A 20,903-nucleotide genomic window follows, 5' to 3' on the forward strand; every position below is an offset into this window, starting at 1 on the left:
AAATCAGGAGTGAGGAGTTAGAGGAAAAGTGTAATAGAAACACGTCACCATTTCTGTATTTTTCACCCTTTCCTGGTCTTGGCTTACCAATACTGATGGAAAATACTGACCAAATACTGAACGTATGAACGTGGCACAAAAGCCATATCTCAGGAACAGAAGCAAAAAATCAGATTCAGGAGAACATTGGATTTTACACCATGTTAAAAAAAAAAAAAAAAAATTATGGCAAGTGACTGACCTTGGTTAAGATTTATTTTGCCTCCCGCTTGAATTCTATATTTTAGAAAACATTAATGCAGTTTTCTTACAATTTCAGAGTGATATAGGCGGAAGGAAGATTCTACAGAAGAAATGGACGTCATTCCTGAAGGCGAGACTGTTCTGCTCTAGTCCATACTATGAAACTTTAAAAAGTGCCTACACGTTGGATGTGGGAAACTGGGATGAAACCATCTTCTATGCAGCCTTTATTTTTCAATGGTAGGTTTTCTATTTTATATCTGCGCTAGATCCATAAAATGGTCCATAAGCAATCTCTCCAAAAGAAGATTGGTGATAAATTTATGATCGGTGGGGCTCTGACCAATTGGACCACCACTGATAACAAGACCTGTGTCCCCCATGTGAACGGAGTCATGGTTTACATATATGACCACCACTTTATTTACGGAATTCTTAGATAGCTGACATGCTTTGGCGTCTTAAGGGGACCTGTCACCAAGTCAAAAGTTGCCAACTTTTGCTCTCCTTTTATTTCCGCTGCCCCCCTGAGTAATCCGCTTTTTTCTTTTTGAAAGTCCACCATATGGTTCCACAGATATTGGCTTTTTAATCTAGTATCCCCAGTTTTCTAGTTTTTAGTAAGAGGGCATTGCTTTCGTGATAATTATGTAGAGCAGCCTAGATAAACACCCCCAGATAATATATTAACCATGTCCCCTTATTATAGACCATAACAACTAGCCCTAAATAAAAAGGGCCACATCTCTGGAACCGAATGACACCTGCCAACACATGTTTTTTCTCAATGCTTATAATCGAATGATATATGCCTTCCCATCTGTGGGTTCTATCAGACTTTAAAATGATTCTATTCCTTATGACAAAAAAAATTGAAGGGAACTTGTTAGCAAAAAAGAATGTTTTTTTACCTGCAGCTGTAGTGCTAATCAGCATTTTAAATATTTGTGGCGTTATGATTGGAAGTTCTGGTGCAGGGAGAACATGAAGTTACGTTCTCCCTGCAGCTGCTTCTTTCCAGTCATCTGGGTGGCGCTGTGACTGTGATCTGTCAGCAGTCACTACACAGTGAGTACATTGTAATCACACCCTGAATGACGGCCTTCTTTGTAGCATATGTGTGCGGAGCAAGATGTCACTCAAGGAGTTGGGGTATTTACTTGCAGATTAGCACTATGGATGTGGTTTTATTGGCAGACAAGTTCCTTTCTAATAGGAATTTGAAGGTCCAGTGGTCTGGACTCTACACTTCCACTAGAACTTTTTGCTGAAACAAAAACCAAAGGCAGGAACGATAAACAGCGGATCATAGGACGCTGCACATTGTTACTGATCATAAGGTGCACTTTAATGCGCTTCATACTAATGGAGGGATTTATGTAATCGCCTATTACTGAATTGACATGTTAAAGCATTTAGTGAAAAAATGTGCTGAAATGCTAAAATGCCTGCAGTCCTAAGTTTTCTTCTAATCAGTGGAACATGACTGATCCCTGACTATGAAGATTGTTTTCGGCATGCTGTCTTCTTCTCAGTGTGAATCTCCGTGCTCAGCTTCCAGGTTTATATAATCCAGATGTGCGACCTGTCATACAGAGAAATACTTTCTTGGATAGAAGAGAGAATTACTCGTCTGTGTACTACACTGAGCAAACTCTCCGGAGACATACAGGATTGTTTTCTTGCCCAGCGGGGAACAAGTTTTCAAATTATTTTGCTCCTAGGACTTTGCTCTCTAGTTATTTAAAGGGTTATTACTATCAGCCGGTATTATCCCTCCGGGGAATAGGACGTTCTGGTGACTGGTTTGGGTCCCAATACTAGGAACTTACTGATCGTCAGAATGTCACCTGTTCTATGTCACATTTGGCTATGTGTGACCTCCCACTCCATTCAGCCGTGGTCTGGTGAAAATAAGGAACATATGTCGACTGTTCAGTATCCAGCCTGTAGGTTGATCATTTTCATAACCTGAAATATGCCTTTAAAGCCAATTTTAAGACTGGTCAGCAATCCTAGTAATTGTATTTCCCATGGAATAGCAATTCTAGATTATCTTTTGTTATAGTTCTATATTGTCCACCTCCTCAAAATTTACCAACAAATTGACAACTGGGTGTTACCAAATTGGGGGTTTTTGTATCTGCACACTCTGAGGGCAGGTGCAGATGGCTATATTATTGGTTAGAGTGTGATCCAACAAAACATCACAGCGCACCAGGACCAAAGTTAGTCTATGGAGCCGTGAATGTGTCCAATTTTTTTTTTTTTTTTTGCTGCATGTCAGAGTTTGATCTTTGATTGCACTTGGCCATGCACATCAGTGTGTGTAGATATCATCAGACTTCACTCGGATGACATCTGAGCCCAGCCTGATTTCCACACACTGACACAATGGAGAAGATAGAGACATTTTTCTCTCCATCTTTTCCTTGGTGTACTCTGATTCCCTCATCTGAGAGAATGAGATCAAATTATGCTGACACTCTAATCAAACTCTGATTTATTCTTATATTTTTATTACTAGATGGAGGCATTGGGAGGGCGGTAATGTTATGATGGGGGCAGGCTTTGCAGCGTTGAGAATCTCTCCCCCCATGTGCTCACTCACCTATCCACTCTCTCTTTCCCCATGTGCTGACTTCTCCCGTCTGTGCTCTCTTCTTTGACCTGTCTAGCCCATGTGCTATCCCCCTTGTCTGCTGTCTCTCTCCTTCCTGTGCTGTGTTCTCCCCTCATGTGCTGTCCCATTTTAGCTGTCTCCCCCCTGTGTTCTGTCTTTCTCACCCCTGTGCGCTTTCTCTCTCCACCATCAGCTGTCTTCTCCTCTCATGTCATCTCTTCTTTGACCTGTGTACCCATGTGCTCTCCCCTAAAAATTGTCTGTGTCTGACGTGTACAGAACATACCACAGTTCCTGGGCAGGGGAGGAAGCAAAAGACAATACTGACATACATTACAGCAGGAGATCGCAGAGGATACATTTTGTGAGGTAAAATATTGTTTAAAAACAGTCAGTGAAATATTTTACCTCACAAAATGAATCCTCTGTGATCCCCTGCTGTAATGTCAGTATTGTCTTTTGCTTCCTCCCCTGCCCAGGAGACATGGCATGCTCCGTACACGGTCAGATACAGACAATTTTTAAAATGAACCTGCTTCCTCTGCTTGTAGACACGTTGGGCATCTGCCGCCGGGATCAGCCGAATGATTCACTGCGCCTGTGTGGAATTCACGCAGTCGCAGTAAATCAGACCACAGCTATCTTTGTGCAGACAGATATCGGTGGTCACAATAAAACTGCGCATGCGCTCCTCCTGTACAAAGATGTCGGTGGTCAGTGAATCATTCGGCTGATCCCGGCGGCGTGTTCGCGATGGTGTTCCGCTGGTGGTACCGCGCAAGAGGCTGCGTACGGCGTATACAGTGTGTGTGTGTGTGTGTGTGTTGCGTACGGCGTATACAATGTGCGTGTGGTACTTTCGGCATATACAGTGTGTGTGTGTGTGGTGCGTATGGCGCATACAGTGTGTGTGGTGCGACGGTGTTCCGCTGGTACCACCAGTAGTTTCCATATTGAGACAGCCATCACTTGGGTGTCCCAATATGGCGGTCGGTGAACTTCCACCGCTTAAAATTCTGGGATCCGGTGATAATCTGGATGGAACAGGATGTGAAGACATTACAAGGCAAGTATATAATAAGATGTTTATTCTAAGAATCCATTGTGTTCCAGAGTTTCAGCTATCGCCAATCATGTTATGAGATGACCTAACCATTTGCCATTACTTTATAAAGTGGTAATTTTCCTTTAACCTTAAAGGGTTCTTCTTATCATCAATAAATAATTTGGTTACGATTAGTAAAGTGCTTGTAAAAAGAAGAAATGTTGCAATCTACTTATTAAAAATCCTCTCCTTGCTTAATAACATAAGGCATTTTTAATTTCTGCTCATTGCCTAGGTTACCAGCCACCTCTGTAGTCTATCAAGAGTTGGTTACTCTTTGACAAGGAGCGTAGTAATTACAATCTCTTTACAATAGATCTTGTAAGCGCTGGTCTGAAGCTGTACGGATCTCTGGATCCCACCAGCTTTGGTGCCACAGAGGTGCTCCGATCCTGCAAAGGCAAAGCTGCAAAATATCGCAGCTTCGGCAGGGAACTCACAATCCAGGTCAGTGGTGCAGCCATGCTTCTGGTCCAAACTGTCAATCACGAACGCTCCGCCCCTGGTAAGCAGGTATACTAGAGGCAGGGGAGCGGTGCGCTGCTGAACAATGAAGAATGATACGAGCCATTTAATAGCCTTCTGATATCTCATTGTCTGGAAAAAGTGAAGTGTTTTTCAGGCGATTGAAAGCACACCAGTTCTCATTAGTGATGACACAGGAGGAATAATTAGACATCATTAGTAAATGACAAGTGGTATTTTTATCCTAATGGTCCCATCACCTGGATTTATGCCAGTGTAGGACCTGGTATCTTTAGAATTGTGACTCACGAGCCGCCTGGCACTGACTTCATACAAGACAACCTTTCATGTGGTGACAATGAGGAGTGAGAGAGGGCCTTTTGATTGAGTAGAAGCAATTTCTGCTAACAGATGGCCAAAAATCACGCCAAAAGAAAACGATGTGAAATATAGCCAAGATTCTCGAGAATGACGCCCGACCATACGGGGTTTGTTTGCTAATATCTAGTGAGTTATCAAGTAAATATTGAGGAGGAATAGATTTCTTACCATTCACAAACAGCTTGATTGGCATCATCCATCTGCCACAGTTCTGAAATCAGATTGTTCAGAAAGCTAGAAAAATGTATTTCTTTTTGGGAAACAGTATATTTTCGCTTCCCAAATGATAAAGTGTGCAGATTTTTTTTAAATTTCCCCCATCGTGTGACTTCTTTAATGTGCGATTACTACATTTGTCTATGGTCATTTTTTGTGACTTTTAGTGGTGTTTGGCAGAGAGGAGCTTCACAGCAGCGATTAATGTTCAGCTCTGTGTAAATGGGTATGCATACTTGTGCTGTACAAATATGCTGTGTATGTTGTGCCATTATATATGATTGTGTACTATGCGATGATTGACCACTGTTTAGGACTGGTTTCTAAACCGGTGGGCCGTAGTACTCAGTAGAGCTTTACCATGCCAGTCACAATAGGTCATAGCCAAAAATGTTTTATTTTGTGGCTGTCCATAATGGGAAGGTACTATCGTCAGCGTGGGACTAGGAAGAGTTTGAAGCCATGGAGACCATGGGTTGTGAATGTTTTCACTGAAGTGCTGATAGCAAGAGAACAGCTAATAGAAAGAACCAGTTTGGCATCAGGGAGGCAGTTTGCAGAAGGATGGGGTGTCAAAGGAACCTCTGTTGGGCTCATTTTGAGAGTTGGAACTGTTATCTGTCTAGTAGAGAAGTGCCAGAGAGTTGCAGTCCAGTCCACTGGAAGTGTTAATTGTGGAGCAGCGGTGGTTGGAGGTTAGGCCAACTTGCCTATTTCTGGAGAGACTTTGGTCTTGAAGAATGTGTATGACGCAAGGGCCTATGGTGATGCTGCACAGAGGATCATCAGTTATTCTTTACCAGACTTGTTGGTTGAAAATTATCTTGATATTTTTGTGCAAGGCCCAGAGAGCCGATGATTAGCGGCTTGGCTGATCTCATTGTCAGCTTGGGCTGGATGCAGCTCTGTGGTACATTGACCGTTAATGGTCTACTGAGCAGACTGTGGAGAAAAGTTGTCTAAAACCAGGATCGTAGAGTGACCTGGTTAAAGTTGAATCCTGTGCGTTGTTCTTCTGCAAACCACCCAAGTCTATTTTATTCTCACATCTCTACGTCTGGTGTCCTCTTATGCTCCCAATTTAAATTCTTCTGTTCGAAATTGGACTCAGTCATACATCATCTCATCTTAATTCGTGCCATGTTGGTTTCTTCCCCTGATCAGGTTGCTCTCCTCCTTCGCCATTTAGGAGCGGTGTTCTTCAGCCAATGTCATTATTGGACCATCTTCTTCAGCCAATGTGCTTTTGAGATTATATTGCTTGGCCCATGGCTCCCTCATTTCTAGCCGTGCTCAAGAGATGAGCTATAAAACGCTGTCTAGGTGTTCCCGCTAAATTACACGCATTTGATACGTTTCCTCCCATCGAAGTGCTGGGCTGTCAAAATACCAAAGGAACTGTATTACATACTTTTTGTGATTGTCCTGTACATTATTCCTTCTGCAGAGATATCTGGAAGATTAGATCAGCCTTTTCAGATTACACTCTCCCTTTAACCTTGGCATTCTTTTCTTTCACCATAGCGAAATTGCCTTGAAATGTATCCCAAAATTCTCAGACACCTCTTACAATAGCTTTACAATAGTTTTGACACCTTCTCACATGGTTCTGCTGGATTAAGTTACAAGAAATAGCAGGAATTGATTGACTATTAATCCATCTTGGTGACCCAGCGCTGATTGGTACTTTTGTATCCATATCCGTGGCAAGAGTGAAGTAGTTGGAGGGTATATCCATCCCTAATCCTACCGGCACAAACATCTCACCCAGTTTGAAGTGTGTTTTTGTTTTTTTGTGGTTTTTCTTCTCTTTTTCAGCAAAATGTCCTCATGGATGGTCCCCATTTTTTATTGTATATCACTTTGTATACATTTGTGACACTTTTGTGACTAGTACTGATTAACCCTATTGTTAATGTTTTATAAAATGTGTAAATTAAAAAAAAAGTGACCTGGTTGAATCAATCCTATGGTATAGTGAAATGAACAGTAGCATGGTAGGAGTGACCATGTTTGTATGCCGAAAGTTGTGTTGCAAAGTTGAATTGTAAGTTTGCGATAACCTGTAAAGAACTGTCTAGCCAACATTGTCCATAGGTCCTTGTGAAGTAACCCAGGTCAGAGACTCCTCTTTTTTTTTTTTTATCCAATCAATTTTTATTGTAGGAAGTTACATTAGAAAAGGGAAAAAATTCAGGTATCAATGGCATTAATACACAAAGAGAACAACGCTGTAACACGTGGTAGTATATCTTTTGATTATGATTCACATTTCCCATCACACCACCAACAATCATGTCTGATACAAGTTACAACTTTTTTTTTTTTGGTTAATCAACACCTAATACGTATAAAGTCAATCCTACCATTTAATCTTTAATCCTCAAAACGAGGGTTTCAAACAACCAGAACCAGAGAGTAAGAAAGGAAGATAAGAAAGGGGAAGGGAGGAAGAGGTGGGGGGGGAGAACCATGGATGGTTGCAAAGAGGCAACCAGGGAGGGGGGGGGAGCTAGGGAATTAGATGGCGTTCAGGGTAGCCCGAGCAGTAACAACAACATAGATATAAACACCTTGAATATTGACATGTGGTACGGATGAACTCCCTGCGTAACACTCTCTTTGACCCTATTTGACCCATTTTATTAATCTCAGACAGTTTGCCCTGGAAACAGATGCCTGACAGGGGATGCATATACAGAGTTTAGCCACGTGTCCCAAAGAGACTCCTCTTTTCATAGGTCCTTGTGAAGTAACTCAGGTCAGAGACTCCTCTGTCCATAGGTCCTTGTGAAGTAACTCAGGTCAGAGACTCCTCTGTCCATAGGTCCTTGTGAAGTAACTCAGGTCAGAGACTCCTCTGTCCATAGGTCCATGTGAAGTAACTCTGGCCAGAGATTCCTCTGTCCATAAGTCCTTGTGAAGTAACTCTGGTCAGAGACTCCTCTGTCCATAAGTCCTTGTGAAGTAACTCTGGTCAAACTCCTCTGTTGCAGGGATGAGTGATAATTATAGCTTCTACAGACTCTTCAAGTTGTATTCTGGAATGTTTGAGCAATAGCACCATAAAGTGTGACTGCAGAGCTCTCATGACCTACAAGTTTTCTCAAACTTATTGTGCCACTTTGTGTGAAGAAAGAAAAAGTGAAGTTCTTTTGTTTTACCCAACTTTGTTCTGTGACTGTTTTATTAAAGGTGGACCATTTGTACATCCTTTTACACCCCTTCTGGTTGTGTTTAATTCTGTCAGACTTCTAGCTACTTGGGACAGGAGGACTTTGCTCATTTTGTTGTAAGACCTTTATCCAGATTCTCATCATCCATTGAAAAAATTAATGCAGCCGACCTACCTACCTGAACTGAACCTACTTACTCCAGAAGCCTCATCAGGCATATGTCCCAACCCTATAGTTGGTACACTGTTAAGGCCCCCATATCCCATAGACTAATGTCGGTCGATAGTGACGGGTTCAGATGACAGTCTAAGGGATCTAAGAATCCGGCATGTCTGATTTTGGACAGCCAATTCTATTACTCTGTAGGGATATCAGGCAGCAACTCATTCATCGAGATTACTGATGCGATTGGCAGCTTGAGCACTCCTGTATATGGGCGAGTCGAGAGGAAATAACTGCAGGTCGGGCCATGGTTTGGCCAACAGCTGTCTAAAGTGCACAGGGGCCTAAACTTTCTAGATTGATAACAAACAAAACAAAGGGATAATTAGGACCACTATTCGGACAACTAGAACAGATGTATTGAGCGAATGTATCATTCGAATTTAGAAAGATTCCGCTCCTTTAGTAACTGCAGAAAATTGGATGAATAGGATGCCAGCTCCATTTTGATATGAATTCCTCATGAGAACTTTTTGCAGAGAAAAAGCTTCAAACATACTAAATCCATTTCAGGAATCTTATTGGTTAAAATTAGGGGTTTATCAAAGACCTTTACAATTGCTACTCTTGTTACTGGTTATGGCAACTAAAATTCTACGTAAAAGATCTTCATGATGAGGTAAGGCAAGAATCCTTCTAGCGCTGCTAGACCATGGTAATCTTTGATTCCCCTCTTGTCCCACAACATGCTTTGGTAGGCAGAAAGAATGGTACACTAACGTAGCAATTCTTTCTGCAAATTAAGGATGACTTCCAGCTTTGTGATAGAGCGAGGGTTAATAATGTCTAGCTGCCCAAAATAATAAGAATGATTTTCTAGTCTGTCAGGGAACTATTGGTCCATGCGATGTCACACAATATTGCAGAATTTCAAAGCTTCCCTTGTAATTCTTTCTGTCATTCCTCTCCCAGTCCGAACACCCGCTTGCTCGCACATTGTATAAATTGTATAAAACAAGTATTGGGGATGGAGCACGCAAGAAAATCACTGCAAATAATTTGCTTGTTTGCTTCATTCTCCGTTAATCAGAACAAATTAATGTACATTACGTCATTGAAGCCAGGAGCTAGAAATCTATTTATCTAGATGAAGAAGAAGAAGAATTGCGTTTTCTTGGTTCTGGTGGCTTCGTTTTGGATTTAAGCGTTCCGTTCCATTATGCCTCATCCATGTCATGCCTAAAATGACTTAAGTACACTCATGCATTTTCCTTTCCTATAACAGGATTTTTGGGATTTGTATGACCTGTAATGACTGTTTTTTGCTCCATTTATGTCTCTGAATTCTTTACAGGCTATTTGCTTCCTTCTGTCATCATTTATTGTTCAGTGATTTCCAAGCCGCAATTCGTCCACTAGTGGAGTGTTTTGTTATATGATTCTATGTCTCCATTCTTGTACATAGGGGAAATATGAAGATCTCAGCAGTCTGTCGATATAGACTACCGGACATTCAGAAAGTATTTGAAGGGCCTTATATGGTATATCAAGAGTCCTCCAAAAAATGGATCAAATATAATGGAAACGTTCCGAAACCAAGACCTGGTTCAGTAAGTGATTATTTCTGTAGAGTGTTTTTATTTTTATAAGTGCGCTCTCGTTATATGAGCCAATTTATTGAAAACACAAGTCGCACTTAACATTTATGTTGTGCTCATTGGCCGGGCTAGGTGCCTGAGGCTAGGGTTTCAGAATCCATCCCCTTCCACCACTGCCATTGCTTTCTTTCATCATCAGATTTCTCCTACGGGGAAGCAGTGATTGTTATTACAGTGGTCGCGTGTCACAGGCATCGTTCCCACGTAGATGAGCACCTTCCTTTAGTGCTGGGGAAGCGCCCGATGGTTTCCTGGCTTTGGGATCCTACAGCCCATCAGTCCAATATATAACAGCAGTTGGCTTCTGTGTCCGCTCCAGTTGGCCTGTAGGTTGCCAGTCTGTGATGTTTAATACGATGGTTTATGCTGGAGATTTGGAGTTCTGGATGAGGAAAAAACATTCTTGCTGCTCTAAAGATATATTTAAGATAATAAGCACATAATGGGTTGTCCAGCTGGTATTTTTCTTCTCGGAATTTGCTTTGCATGTTATGAAAAGAAAACAAAATACTCACCTTCCCGATTCCTGGTCACTCTAGTTGCAACACTTTCCGGTGCTCCGCCAGGCTCTGTGCCCTCTGCTTTAGATAAAAATCCTGATATGAACATATTAAATAAGATGGAATTTTTTCTTAATTTTGAGTACATCAGTCAGGACAGGAGTTGTAGTTTCACCAAAGCTGAAGTCCTCGCAGGTTGCTGACCCTTGATCTGTAGGTACTGACGTCCCACCATAGATGGATGTTCACTTTTGGGTAGAAGGGGTTTTCAAACCAGTTATAACTTTGTTGTATATGAATGATTGTGGGGTTTTTTATTGCACCACGACAACCAAAAAAAGTTGGCTTTATAAACTGTACAAAAGTTATAAACTGGTTGTTTTTAGATTGTGTTCTTCCTCTGTCGTTGGTGTCTTAGTAAATGCTGAGGTCACCATATGTGGATGATTTTCATGGTCTTAGAATGATTTCCTTGAACATGTTTCTATCTATATTTTACTTAGTTGGATATTCTTCTTTCACAGTGTATTACCAATGACTTTCGGACCAGTGGCTACAACTCTTCACAAGATCTCCCGGATAATGTCCTCGACTTTGTGAAGCATCATCCTCTGGTATCTGATGTGGTTAAGCCAATGGGAGACCAACAGCTTCTCTCTAAGAAGAATATCATCTATACCCGTATCGCTGTAGATCGAGTCACAGCCCTGAATAAAGAGCAGTATGACGTGCTGTTTCTAGGGACAGGTCTGTATGACGACCTCCTCTCTGCTGTAGGCCCGTAGGTCACTACTGTTACGTGTAAGGGGGGTTAACTACAGGTGACTTGCTTTTGTGCATTTGCATAAAATTGTACATATGTGTCTTTAAAGGGAATCCGGCACCAAGTTTTTGACACTTACTCTGACAGCAGCAAAATGTAGACAAGAGACGCTCATTCCAGCAGTGTCACTCTCTGGGCTGCTTGCTGTAGTTTTGATAGAATCAATGTTTTATAGCAGATTATCACAAGAGGACTAGTAAACTTGGTGCCATGTAGTCCTTGTTCATGAGCTCTGTATGACCCTGCCCCCACCTCTAGCAGCTTTCTGCCTATGCACAGTGTATCATAAAGCTGTCAATCAGTGGTGGGGGGGTTTAAACAGAGCTCAGTAGTCACAGAACTGGTAGATGGGCTGATGATAACTAAAAAAAAAATGTTGTTTTTTTTTTTCAAAACTGAACCAAGTAGCCCAGTAAATGATACATTGCTGTAATTAGGGTCTTGATCCCTACATCATGCTGCTCGCAGATGACCCGGTGACAGATTCCTTTTAGGAAAATTTGCTGATGTTCTGCTCTGTTACATGGTTATGTACCCTACATAGTTCATGCACCCCACTCTTGTAATGGTCTGGAGGGCCACTACATGCAGCATTGCCACCAATCCCTAGGAGAATAGTTCACACAAGGGCTAGAATTTTCTTGATTCTAGCTTGAGGAAGGAGGAGACAGTTGTCCTAAAAATCATATGTTGATGTGTCAGTGACCATTGTAGTGCTGAGATGGAGCGCCATAATGTCAGTAGGTAGGAGTAGAAGTGCATCTATCTAGAAGAGACAGTTTGGCACAAAGTAAAGATTCTTTCCCTGAGAATTACAGTGGGCGGCCCTGAATCTTAACGACAAGGAGCAAGCCAAGCTGGTGGGCCAACAGACGTCAGTGAGTGATGGAGAGTTTGTCAGAACCTGTGAAAGTTAAGTCAGGTTTATTTCCTATAAGGAAACTGGTTCGGGCTAGTAGACTGAGTAGTAAGTCCAGAGAGACAATGTGAGTGCACTGCATGGCCATGGGATCGTTACTGGGCGTAGCCGGATGGCTTGTAGGTCTGAGTAGGAGCGAGGAAACGGTGTATGCTATGAGCCAAGAAACATTTCAAAATACATTTTTGAGGCGTTTCTCTTTGAAGGTGCAGGTGACACTAGGAGTTTTATGAGACTGAGAGAAGAGAAGGAAATACAGTCTTTATGTGTCACATTAAGTGAAGTACCAATACTGCTGCTGTTCCAGTTTGCTTGTACTTGGACTCGGACCTGATCTGTTTGTGTGGCGGACATATTGCAGTCGAGTGTGGTCAGGAAGTATTTTCATAAAGAACAACAGACTACTAGTGGTAAGGACCCTCAGAGACACTGGGATACCATAGACAAGTGACTAGTTCAACCCAGCATGGAACGCCGAGGCTGGGAAGAAACAGGGGTTGTCTCCCAGAGTTCCTTAGTGGAAGAATTGGGAGGCAGCCATAAGCCACCATGGGTGTACCATATTCCCCTATAGGAAAAATGGTAAGGTGCGTAGAACTTTAGGCCAAAATATGTGTCAGCTATGTTCAAGTTAAGTGCTTCAACCTGCACATGTGTTGCAATCCAAGAAACGTGCACGTAACCAGCAGATATTAAACTTATTGTGCCTCTTTGTGAGTACCAAAGATAAAGCCATTTGTTAATGGAAACCCCAGACCATTACGTGCACTATCCGCAGAATACAGGCCGCCATGTAAATGTACATGGTGCATTTTAGATTAGACATAAGTAATCGCTATTCATACAGTTTTTTCTAATATCGTAATAGAAATTCCCCAAATGGCCATCTGTACCTTGAGACGTGCATTAGTCTGGCGAGAATGTATCTTGAAATCCCAGAATCGTTTATTCCAGCCTGCAAACAGAGATTTCTGGCTTGTTCTCCTCCCTATGGCTTTCTCTATAATGTCATGGTTTCCATATCTTGTACTAAAGAGGGCACAAATACCATCTCAATCACACTTTATAATCTCTTCTGCAGACAATGGCTGGATTCACAAGGCCGTCGTTATCAACAACAAGGTTCACATAATAGAAGAAATACAGGTTTTCAAGACGCCACAGGCTGTTGAAAATTTGGTTGTATCCAAAAAACAGGTAGGATATTATGTTTTTCTACTATTTGTTTCATTGTTTTATCTAATTCTGTAAGCTACTACTACTCTCTGTTAGGTAGGACCTGATTTTTGTAAATGCGGCAAGTAAAGTGCAGTGTAGACTGCCATGGATAAGACACTAGCCTCTGGCGACAGCATATTTTGTGCAGTGCCAATATCACAGGCTGTGAAGGAAGTACAGTGCCTTGCGAAAGTATTCGGCTCCCTGGAACTTTTCAACCTTTTCCCGTATATCATGTTTCAAACACAAAGATACCAAATGTAAATTTTTGGTGAAGAATTACCAACAAGTGGGACAAAATTGTGAAGTTGAACGAAATTTATTGTTATTTTAAATTTTTGTGGAAAGTCAAAAACTGAAAAGTGGGGCGTGCAATATTATTCGTCCCCTTTAACTTAATACTTTGTTGCGCCACCTTTTGCTGCGATTACAGCTGCAAGTCGCTTGGGGTATGTCTGTCAGTTTTGTACATCGAGAGACTGAAATTCTTGCCCATTCTTCCTTGGCAAACAGCTCGAGCTCAGTGAGGTTGGATGGAGATCGTTTGTGAACAGCAGTTTTCAGCTTTTTCCACAGATTCTCGATTGGATTCAGGTCTGGACTTTGACTTGGCCATTCTAACACCTAGATACGTTTATTTGTGAACCATTCCATTGTAGATTTTGCTTTATATTTGGGATCATTATCTTGTTGGAAGATTAATCTCCGTTCCAGTCTCAGGTCTTTTGCAGACTCCAACAGGTTTCCTTCAAGAATGGTCCTGTATTTGGTTCCATCCATCTTCCCATCAATTTTACCCATCTTCCCTGTCCCTGCTGAAGAAAAGGCCCAAACCATGATGCTGCCACCATCATGTTTGACAGTGGGGATCGTGTGTTCAGGGTGATGAGCTGTGTTGCCTTTACGCCAAACATATCATTTGGCATTGTTGCCAAAAAGTTCGATTTTAGTTTCATCTGACCAGAGCACCTTCTTCCACATGTTTGGTGTGTCTCCCAGGTGGCTTGTTGCAAACTTTAAATTACACTTTTTATGGATGTCTTTGAGAAATGGCTTTCTTCTTGCCACTGTTGCATAAAGGCCAGATTTGTGCAGTGTACACCTGATTGTTGTCCTATGGCCAGACTGTCCCACCTCAGCTGTAGATCTCTGCAGTTCATCCAGAGTGATCATGGGTCTCTTGGCTGCATCTCTGATCAGTCTTCTCCTTGTTTGAGATGAAAGTTTAGAGGGACGGCCGGGTCTTGGTAGATATGCAGTGGTATGATACTCCTTCCATTTCAATATGATCGCTTGCACAGTGCTCCTTGGGATGTTTAAAGTTTTGGAAATCATTTTGTATCCAAATCTGGCTTTAAACTTCTCCACAACAGTATCACGGACCTGCCTGTTGTGTTCCTTGGTCTTCATGATGCTCTCTGTGCTTCAAACAGAACCCTGAGACTATCACAGAGCAGGTGCATTTATACGGAGACTTGATTACACACAGGAGGATTATATTTATCATTATTAGTCATTTAGGACAACATTGGATCATTCAGAGATCCACAATGAACTTCTGGAGTGAGTTTGCTGCACTAAAAGTAAAGGGACCGAATAATATTGCACGCCCCACTTTTCAGTTTTTGAATTTCCACAAAAATTTAAAATAACCAATAAATTTCGTTCACCTTCACAATTGTGTTCCACTTGTTGATTCTTCACCAAAAATTTACATTTGGTATCTTTATGTTTGAAGCATGATATGTGGGAAAAGGTTAAAAAGTTCCAGAGAGCCGAATACTTTCGCAAGGCACTGTATATACTTGTAAGGTAAAATATAATGTCAGTAGAATAACTAGTTAAGGCTATATCCACATATCGTCCCTACCCAAAGGAGATAACATCTGCCTACTCTTAGGGTCCCATTTCACTTAGCGACGCACCAGCGATCCCGACAACGATATGACTTTGTTAGGGATGCTGCTGCGTCGCTAAATGATCGCTAGTAAGCTGCCAAACAGGCAGATCTCTTCAGCGACGCAGCAACCATCCAGCGATCCTCGGCGGTCGTTGGCACCTTGTCACACAGCAGCGATTCTGAATGATTCCAGCCTGCGTCCCTGAGTTCTGCGTTGCTAGCGAGGTCGCTCGTCGGGTCAAACACAGCAATGCGCGCTGGCCAGCGGGACACCGACAACGAAAAAATGGCCCAGGACATTCGAGCACGATCAGCGATATCCAGCTGGGGGGCCGGTCGCTGCTGCATGTCACATGTAGCGAGATCGCTGGCGAGGTCGCTGTTGCGTCACAAAATCGGTGACGCTTCAGCGATCTCGCTATGTGAGAAGGGGGCTTTATTGCTGGAACTCTGAACCACCGGGTGGGGGTCTTTTGGGAGAATACTAGAGGTGTCAAATATGGCAGCTTTAGGCTGTGTGCACACGCTGCGGAAAAGGTGCGGATTCATCCGCGCGGATTTTGTAAAATCCGCAGGTGAAACCGCAGGTCAAAATACCTGCGGTTTTACCTGCGGATTGCTCTGCGGTTTTGTCCTGCGGTTTTTCATCTCCTCAATGGAGGAGATGGCAAACCGCAGGGGAATCCGCAGAAAGAATTGACATGTCAATTCTTTCTGCGGATTGAAAACCGCAGATAATCCGCGCGGAAAATTCCGCACCGTCTGCACTGCGGTTTTTGATTCCCATAGGGAATCATGCTACTGTACACCGCAGCAAAAACTGCTGCGGGTCCGCAGCGGCCAAAACCGCTGCGGAACCGCAGCAAAATCCGCAGCGTGTGCACACAGCCTTAAAGAGCTGGTAATTGTTCATTCACAAACAGCATCTTTTAAATGGATCAATCCGGGTCATCCTGTAAATATGAGACTATGGTCAAGACTATAAAAAGATGGTTGACACAAAAAGAGTTGTTCACATGTGAGAGCTGCGTATACTGATGTGCTCCATAATTCACTTCTCCTTCCCACAAGGATAACTGTAGACGGAAACGTTTAGGTATTTGTTATTTCTCCCTTTTTATTTTTATGACTGTTTTGCATACTTGTGTGTCGTTTTATTTTCACATTTTTATATCTTTTATTGTAATCACTGTATATTTTTATACTAAAGGTTAAAATCTTTAAGTTTGATCCTTGTATGCTCTGTAAGGATCCATAGCTTTTCAGAGAGTTTATGACCTTTTGAATTGTCTGACAGTAAACTATTTTGGGGATTCCTCACCCTGTGGTGAGTGGTGGCAGCGCGCTAAGTAATCGGTGGGGGGGTGGACTGTATCGGGAATGTGATTTATGATCACTTTATAGCCTACAACAGAGATTGAGTGAGAGGAGATAAATTAACCCTTGCAGGCGCACCCCATGTCACATGCTGAGAAGTGTGCCCGTATCACGTGACGTAGAATGTGATCCATTTTTGTCCAGCTGCATATATCTTTGTACTGTTTGCGGCATCTGTTGGAACAATCTGGTAACTTATGGGTTATACCAAAGTTTGACTGTCTTGTTAGCGCTGAGAAACCATCTATATATAAAGGGTTCTTACTATTCCAAAATGCCTGTACATGTCATGTCAGTTTTGTTTAGTATGTGTCTGGGTACGGAGACCTCCATATAGCATTGGAGCAAAGGTCAGAAGCGTTCATGTAAGCATGGTGCACCATCTTTAGTGACTGAATTTGTGACTGTTTCTTGGATAGATTAATACAATGATTTTTTGTAGAAAAAAAGCTGAGCAATGCTAAAGTGGCACAGCTCCCGACTGTGTGCCTCTGCTTCTCTTATAGTGATTGGTGAGGAATCTCAGAACCGAGAAAGCCACTCATCAAAACTGAGTTGAGAGCTGGGATCTATATAACCCAGATCATACACTGTAACAAAAAAGAAACCTACTCCTACATTGTGAATTCATTTTAGTTAGTTGGCAAAATCAGTGACATCAGCAAATATATAATGTACTGTACAAAAGTTTTATATACAGTACAGAACAAAAGTTTGGACACACCTTCTCATTCAAAGAGTTTTTTTTATTTTCATGACTATGAAAATTGTAGATTCACTCTGAAGGCATCAAAACTATGAATTAAGACATGTGGAATTATATAATTAACAAAAAAGTGTGAAACAACTGAAAATATGTCTTATATTCTAGGTTCTTCAAAGTAGCCACCTTTTGCTTTGATTACTGCTTTGCACACTCTTGGCATTCTCTTGATGAGCTTCAAGAGGTAGTCACCGGAATTGGTTTTCACTTCACAGGTGTTCCCTGTCAGGTTTAATAAGTGGGATTTCTTACCTTATAAATGGGGTTGGGACCATCAGTTGTGTTGTGCAGAAGTCTGGTGGATACACGGCTGATAGTCCTACTGAATAGACTGTTAGAATTTGTATTATGGCAAGAAAAAAGCAGTTAAGTAAAGAAAAACGAGTGGCCATCATTACTTTAAGAAATGAAGGTCAGTCAGTCCGAAAAATTGGGAAAACTTTGAAAGTGTCCCCAAGTGCAGTGGCAAAAACCATCAAGCGCTACAAGGAAACTGGCTCACATGAGGACCACCCCAGGAAAAGAAGACCAAGAGTCACCTCTGCTGCGGAGGATAAGTTCATCCGAGTCACCAGCCTCAGAAATCGCAGGTTAACAACAGCTCAGATTAGAGACCAGGTCAATGCCACACAGAGTTCTAGCAGCAGACACATCTCTACAACAAGTGTTAAGAGGAGACTTTGTGCAGCAGGCCTTCATGGTAAAATAGCTGCTAGGAAACCACTGCTAAGGACAGGCAACAAGCAGAAGAGACTTGTTTGGGCTAAAGAACACAAGGAATGGACATTAGACCAGTGGAAATCTGTGCTGTCTTCTGATGTGTCCAAATTTGAGGTCTTTGGTTCCAACCACCGTGTCTTTGTGCGACGCAGAAAAGGTGAACGGATGGACTCTACATGCCTGGTTCCCACCGTGAAGCATGGAGGAGGAGGAGGTGTGATGGTGTGGGGGTGCTTTGCTGGTGACACTGTTGGGGATTTATTCAAAATTGAAGGCATACTGAACCAGCATGGCTACCACAGCATCTTGCAGCAGCATGCTATTCCATCCGGTTTGTGTTTATTTGGACCATCATTTATTTTTCAACAGGACAATGACCCCAAACACACCTCCAGGCTGTGTAAGGGCTATTTGACCAAGAAGGAGAGTGATGGGGTGCTACGCGAGATGACCTGGCCTCCACAGTTACCAGACCTGAACCCAATCGAGATGGTTTGGGGTGAGCTGGACCGCAGAGTGAAGGCAAAAGGGCCAACAAGTGCTAAGCATCTCTGGGAACTCCTTCAAGACTGTTGGAAGACCATTTCTGGTGACTACCACTTGAAGCTCATCAAGAGAATGCCAAGAGTGTGCAAAGAAAGCAGTAATCAAAGCAAAAGGTGGCTACTTTGAAGAACCTAGAATATAAGACATATTTTCAGCAGTTGCACACTTTTTTGTTAATTATATAATTCCACATGTGTTAATTCATAGTTTTGATGCCTTCAAAGTGAATCTACAATTTTCATAGTCATGAAAATAAAGAAAACTCTTTGAATGAGAAGATGTGTCCAAACTTTTGGTCTGTACTGTAGATGTGTGGAAAAATGCTGCAAAGTATTAATGCTTTCAAAAATGTAAAAGTTAATAGTTTTATTTTTATCAATTAACAAAATTAAAATTGAATGAACAAAAAGAGAGATCCAAATCAAATCGATAAGTCAGTGTGACTGCCCCCTTTGAAGGGAGGTTGTTCCAAACATCTTGGGGATCTAACAACCGGTCTTCTTTGGATGTAGAAATGTGCAAATCCTTCTATCTCTTCATGTAACTCTACACAAACTTGGTCATGTTGAGATAAGAGCTCTGGGGGGGCCATATCATCACTTCCAGGACTTATTGTTCTATGTTACCCTGAAGTTACTTCTTATTGACATCGGCCAAGTTTTGGGGGTCATTGTCCTGTTGCAAAATATATTTGGAGCCAGTCATAAGCCTCCCTGATAGTATGGCATGATAGATAGTATCTGCTTGTATTTCTCAGCATCGTGGACACTAAAAAATGGCAAGGTTGAGAGCGATAGATGCAGTGGTCGGCATAGGAAACTTAGTGAAGCAAATGAAAGACACATGCTTGCTTCCATTTAAAATTTCAAAATGTCCAGCAGTGCCATCAATTCAGAACTGACAGCAACCAATGGGACCCATCTGTTTGGAGATTCCTTTCCACTAATCATGGAAAAATGTTGGTCAGAAATCATATTCGACAGGGAAACAAGGCCAAGTGACTCAACTATGCTTAAAACGATGAGTACAGAGGTGCAGAAAAATGGCAGCAGATGCTCTAGACTAATAAGTCAAAATTTGAAATATTTGTCTGTAACAGAGGGCATCATGGAGTGAACAACAGTGAAGCATGGTGGAGGTTCCTTGCAAGTTTGGAGTTGGGAATTTGGTCAAAAGTAATGGTGTCCTCAATACTGAGAAATACAGGCAGATACTTAAACATCATGCAATACTATTAGTGAGGCTTCAAATATTTTCTGCAACTGGACCAGTGCCCCAAACATACAGCAAATATCGTTAACAATTTTCTAAAGCAAAAAAGAAAAATAAAGAATCCTGGAAGTGATATGGCCCCACAGAGTCCTGATCTCATTGAGTTTGTGGGATTACATGTAATGCAAAATGATTTGTGCAAGCCTACATCCACAGGAGATCCCACATTTAGAACAGCCTCCCTGCCGAGTTCATTCAAAAACTGTGTGCAAGTCTACTGAGAAGAACTGATGCTTTGACACTGTTTTGAAGGTAAAGTGACAGTCGTACCAGATATTGATTTGATTTAGATTTTCCTTTTTGTTCGATTACTCTGCATTTTGTAAATTGATAAAAATACGGTAATCTACTAACACTTCTTCTAATTTTGAAAGCATCTTTCCACACCTGTCTAAAAGTTTTGCACATTAGTGTATATCAAATGTGTATAGGCAATATCAGGTTAGCACTTTTTAAAAAAAAAAAAAAAAAAAAGTGCTAACAATGATAACTGTAAAAACTGAATGAAGCACAGGGGTTGTAAAAGCGAGAAATAACCCAGTGTCCTTCTACTTTCTTGCTCAAGGTCTTGTATAAAAGCCGCAGTAATTCAATGTATGGACAACAAATCCAGCACCAGAGCCGAATACTGTGAATTTTACAAGTCTTGCTTTATAGCTTCTGACCTGCTGTAACAGGTTTAGATTTACTTTAGTTCTGCGATATAGATTTTTTGTTGACAACTAGCAGTAAATTTCTTACACAATGTCCAAATTCCACGTAAACTTTCCAGATAATAATCTTTCTAGAGGGGGCGCTGTACTATTGCAAATAGTGATACTTAGAGTAAATTATAT

The 20,903-nt window shown here is 41.8% G+C and overlaps 1 protein-coding gene across 2 annotated transcripts in view; it reads left to right on the top strand.

Annotated features, from left to right (window-relative positions):
* Window positions 1-20,903, top strand: part of SEMA4G (semaphorin 4G) — a 234,376-nt gene that overhangs the window by 196,180 nt on the left and 17,293 nt on the right. For both annotated transcript variants that reach the window (XM_073555779.1, XM_073555780.1), the window contains exons 9-12: window positions 320-483; window positions 9,837-9,981; window positions 11,054-11,276; window positions 13,353-13,468. In XM_073555779.1, coding sequence (XP_073411880.1) covers window positions 320-483; window positions 9,837-9,981; window positions 11,054-11,276; window positions 13,353-13,468 — 648 coding nt within the window. The remainder of the gene's footprint in view (window positions 1-319; window positions 484-9,836; window positions 9,982-11,053; window positions 11,277-13,352; window positions 13,469-20,903) is intronic.

This window comes from Dendrobates tinctorius, unplaced genomic scaffold, assembly GCF_039654945.1.
Source record: "Dendrobates tinctorius isolate UK_male_01 unplaced genomic scaffold, ASM3965494v1 ptg000230l, whole genome shotgun sequence".
NCBI classification, from domain to species: domain Eukaryota; kingdom Metazoa; phylum Chordata; class Amphibia; order Anura; family Dendrobatidae; genus Dendrobates; species Dendrobates tinctorius.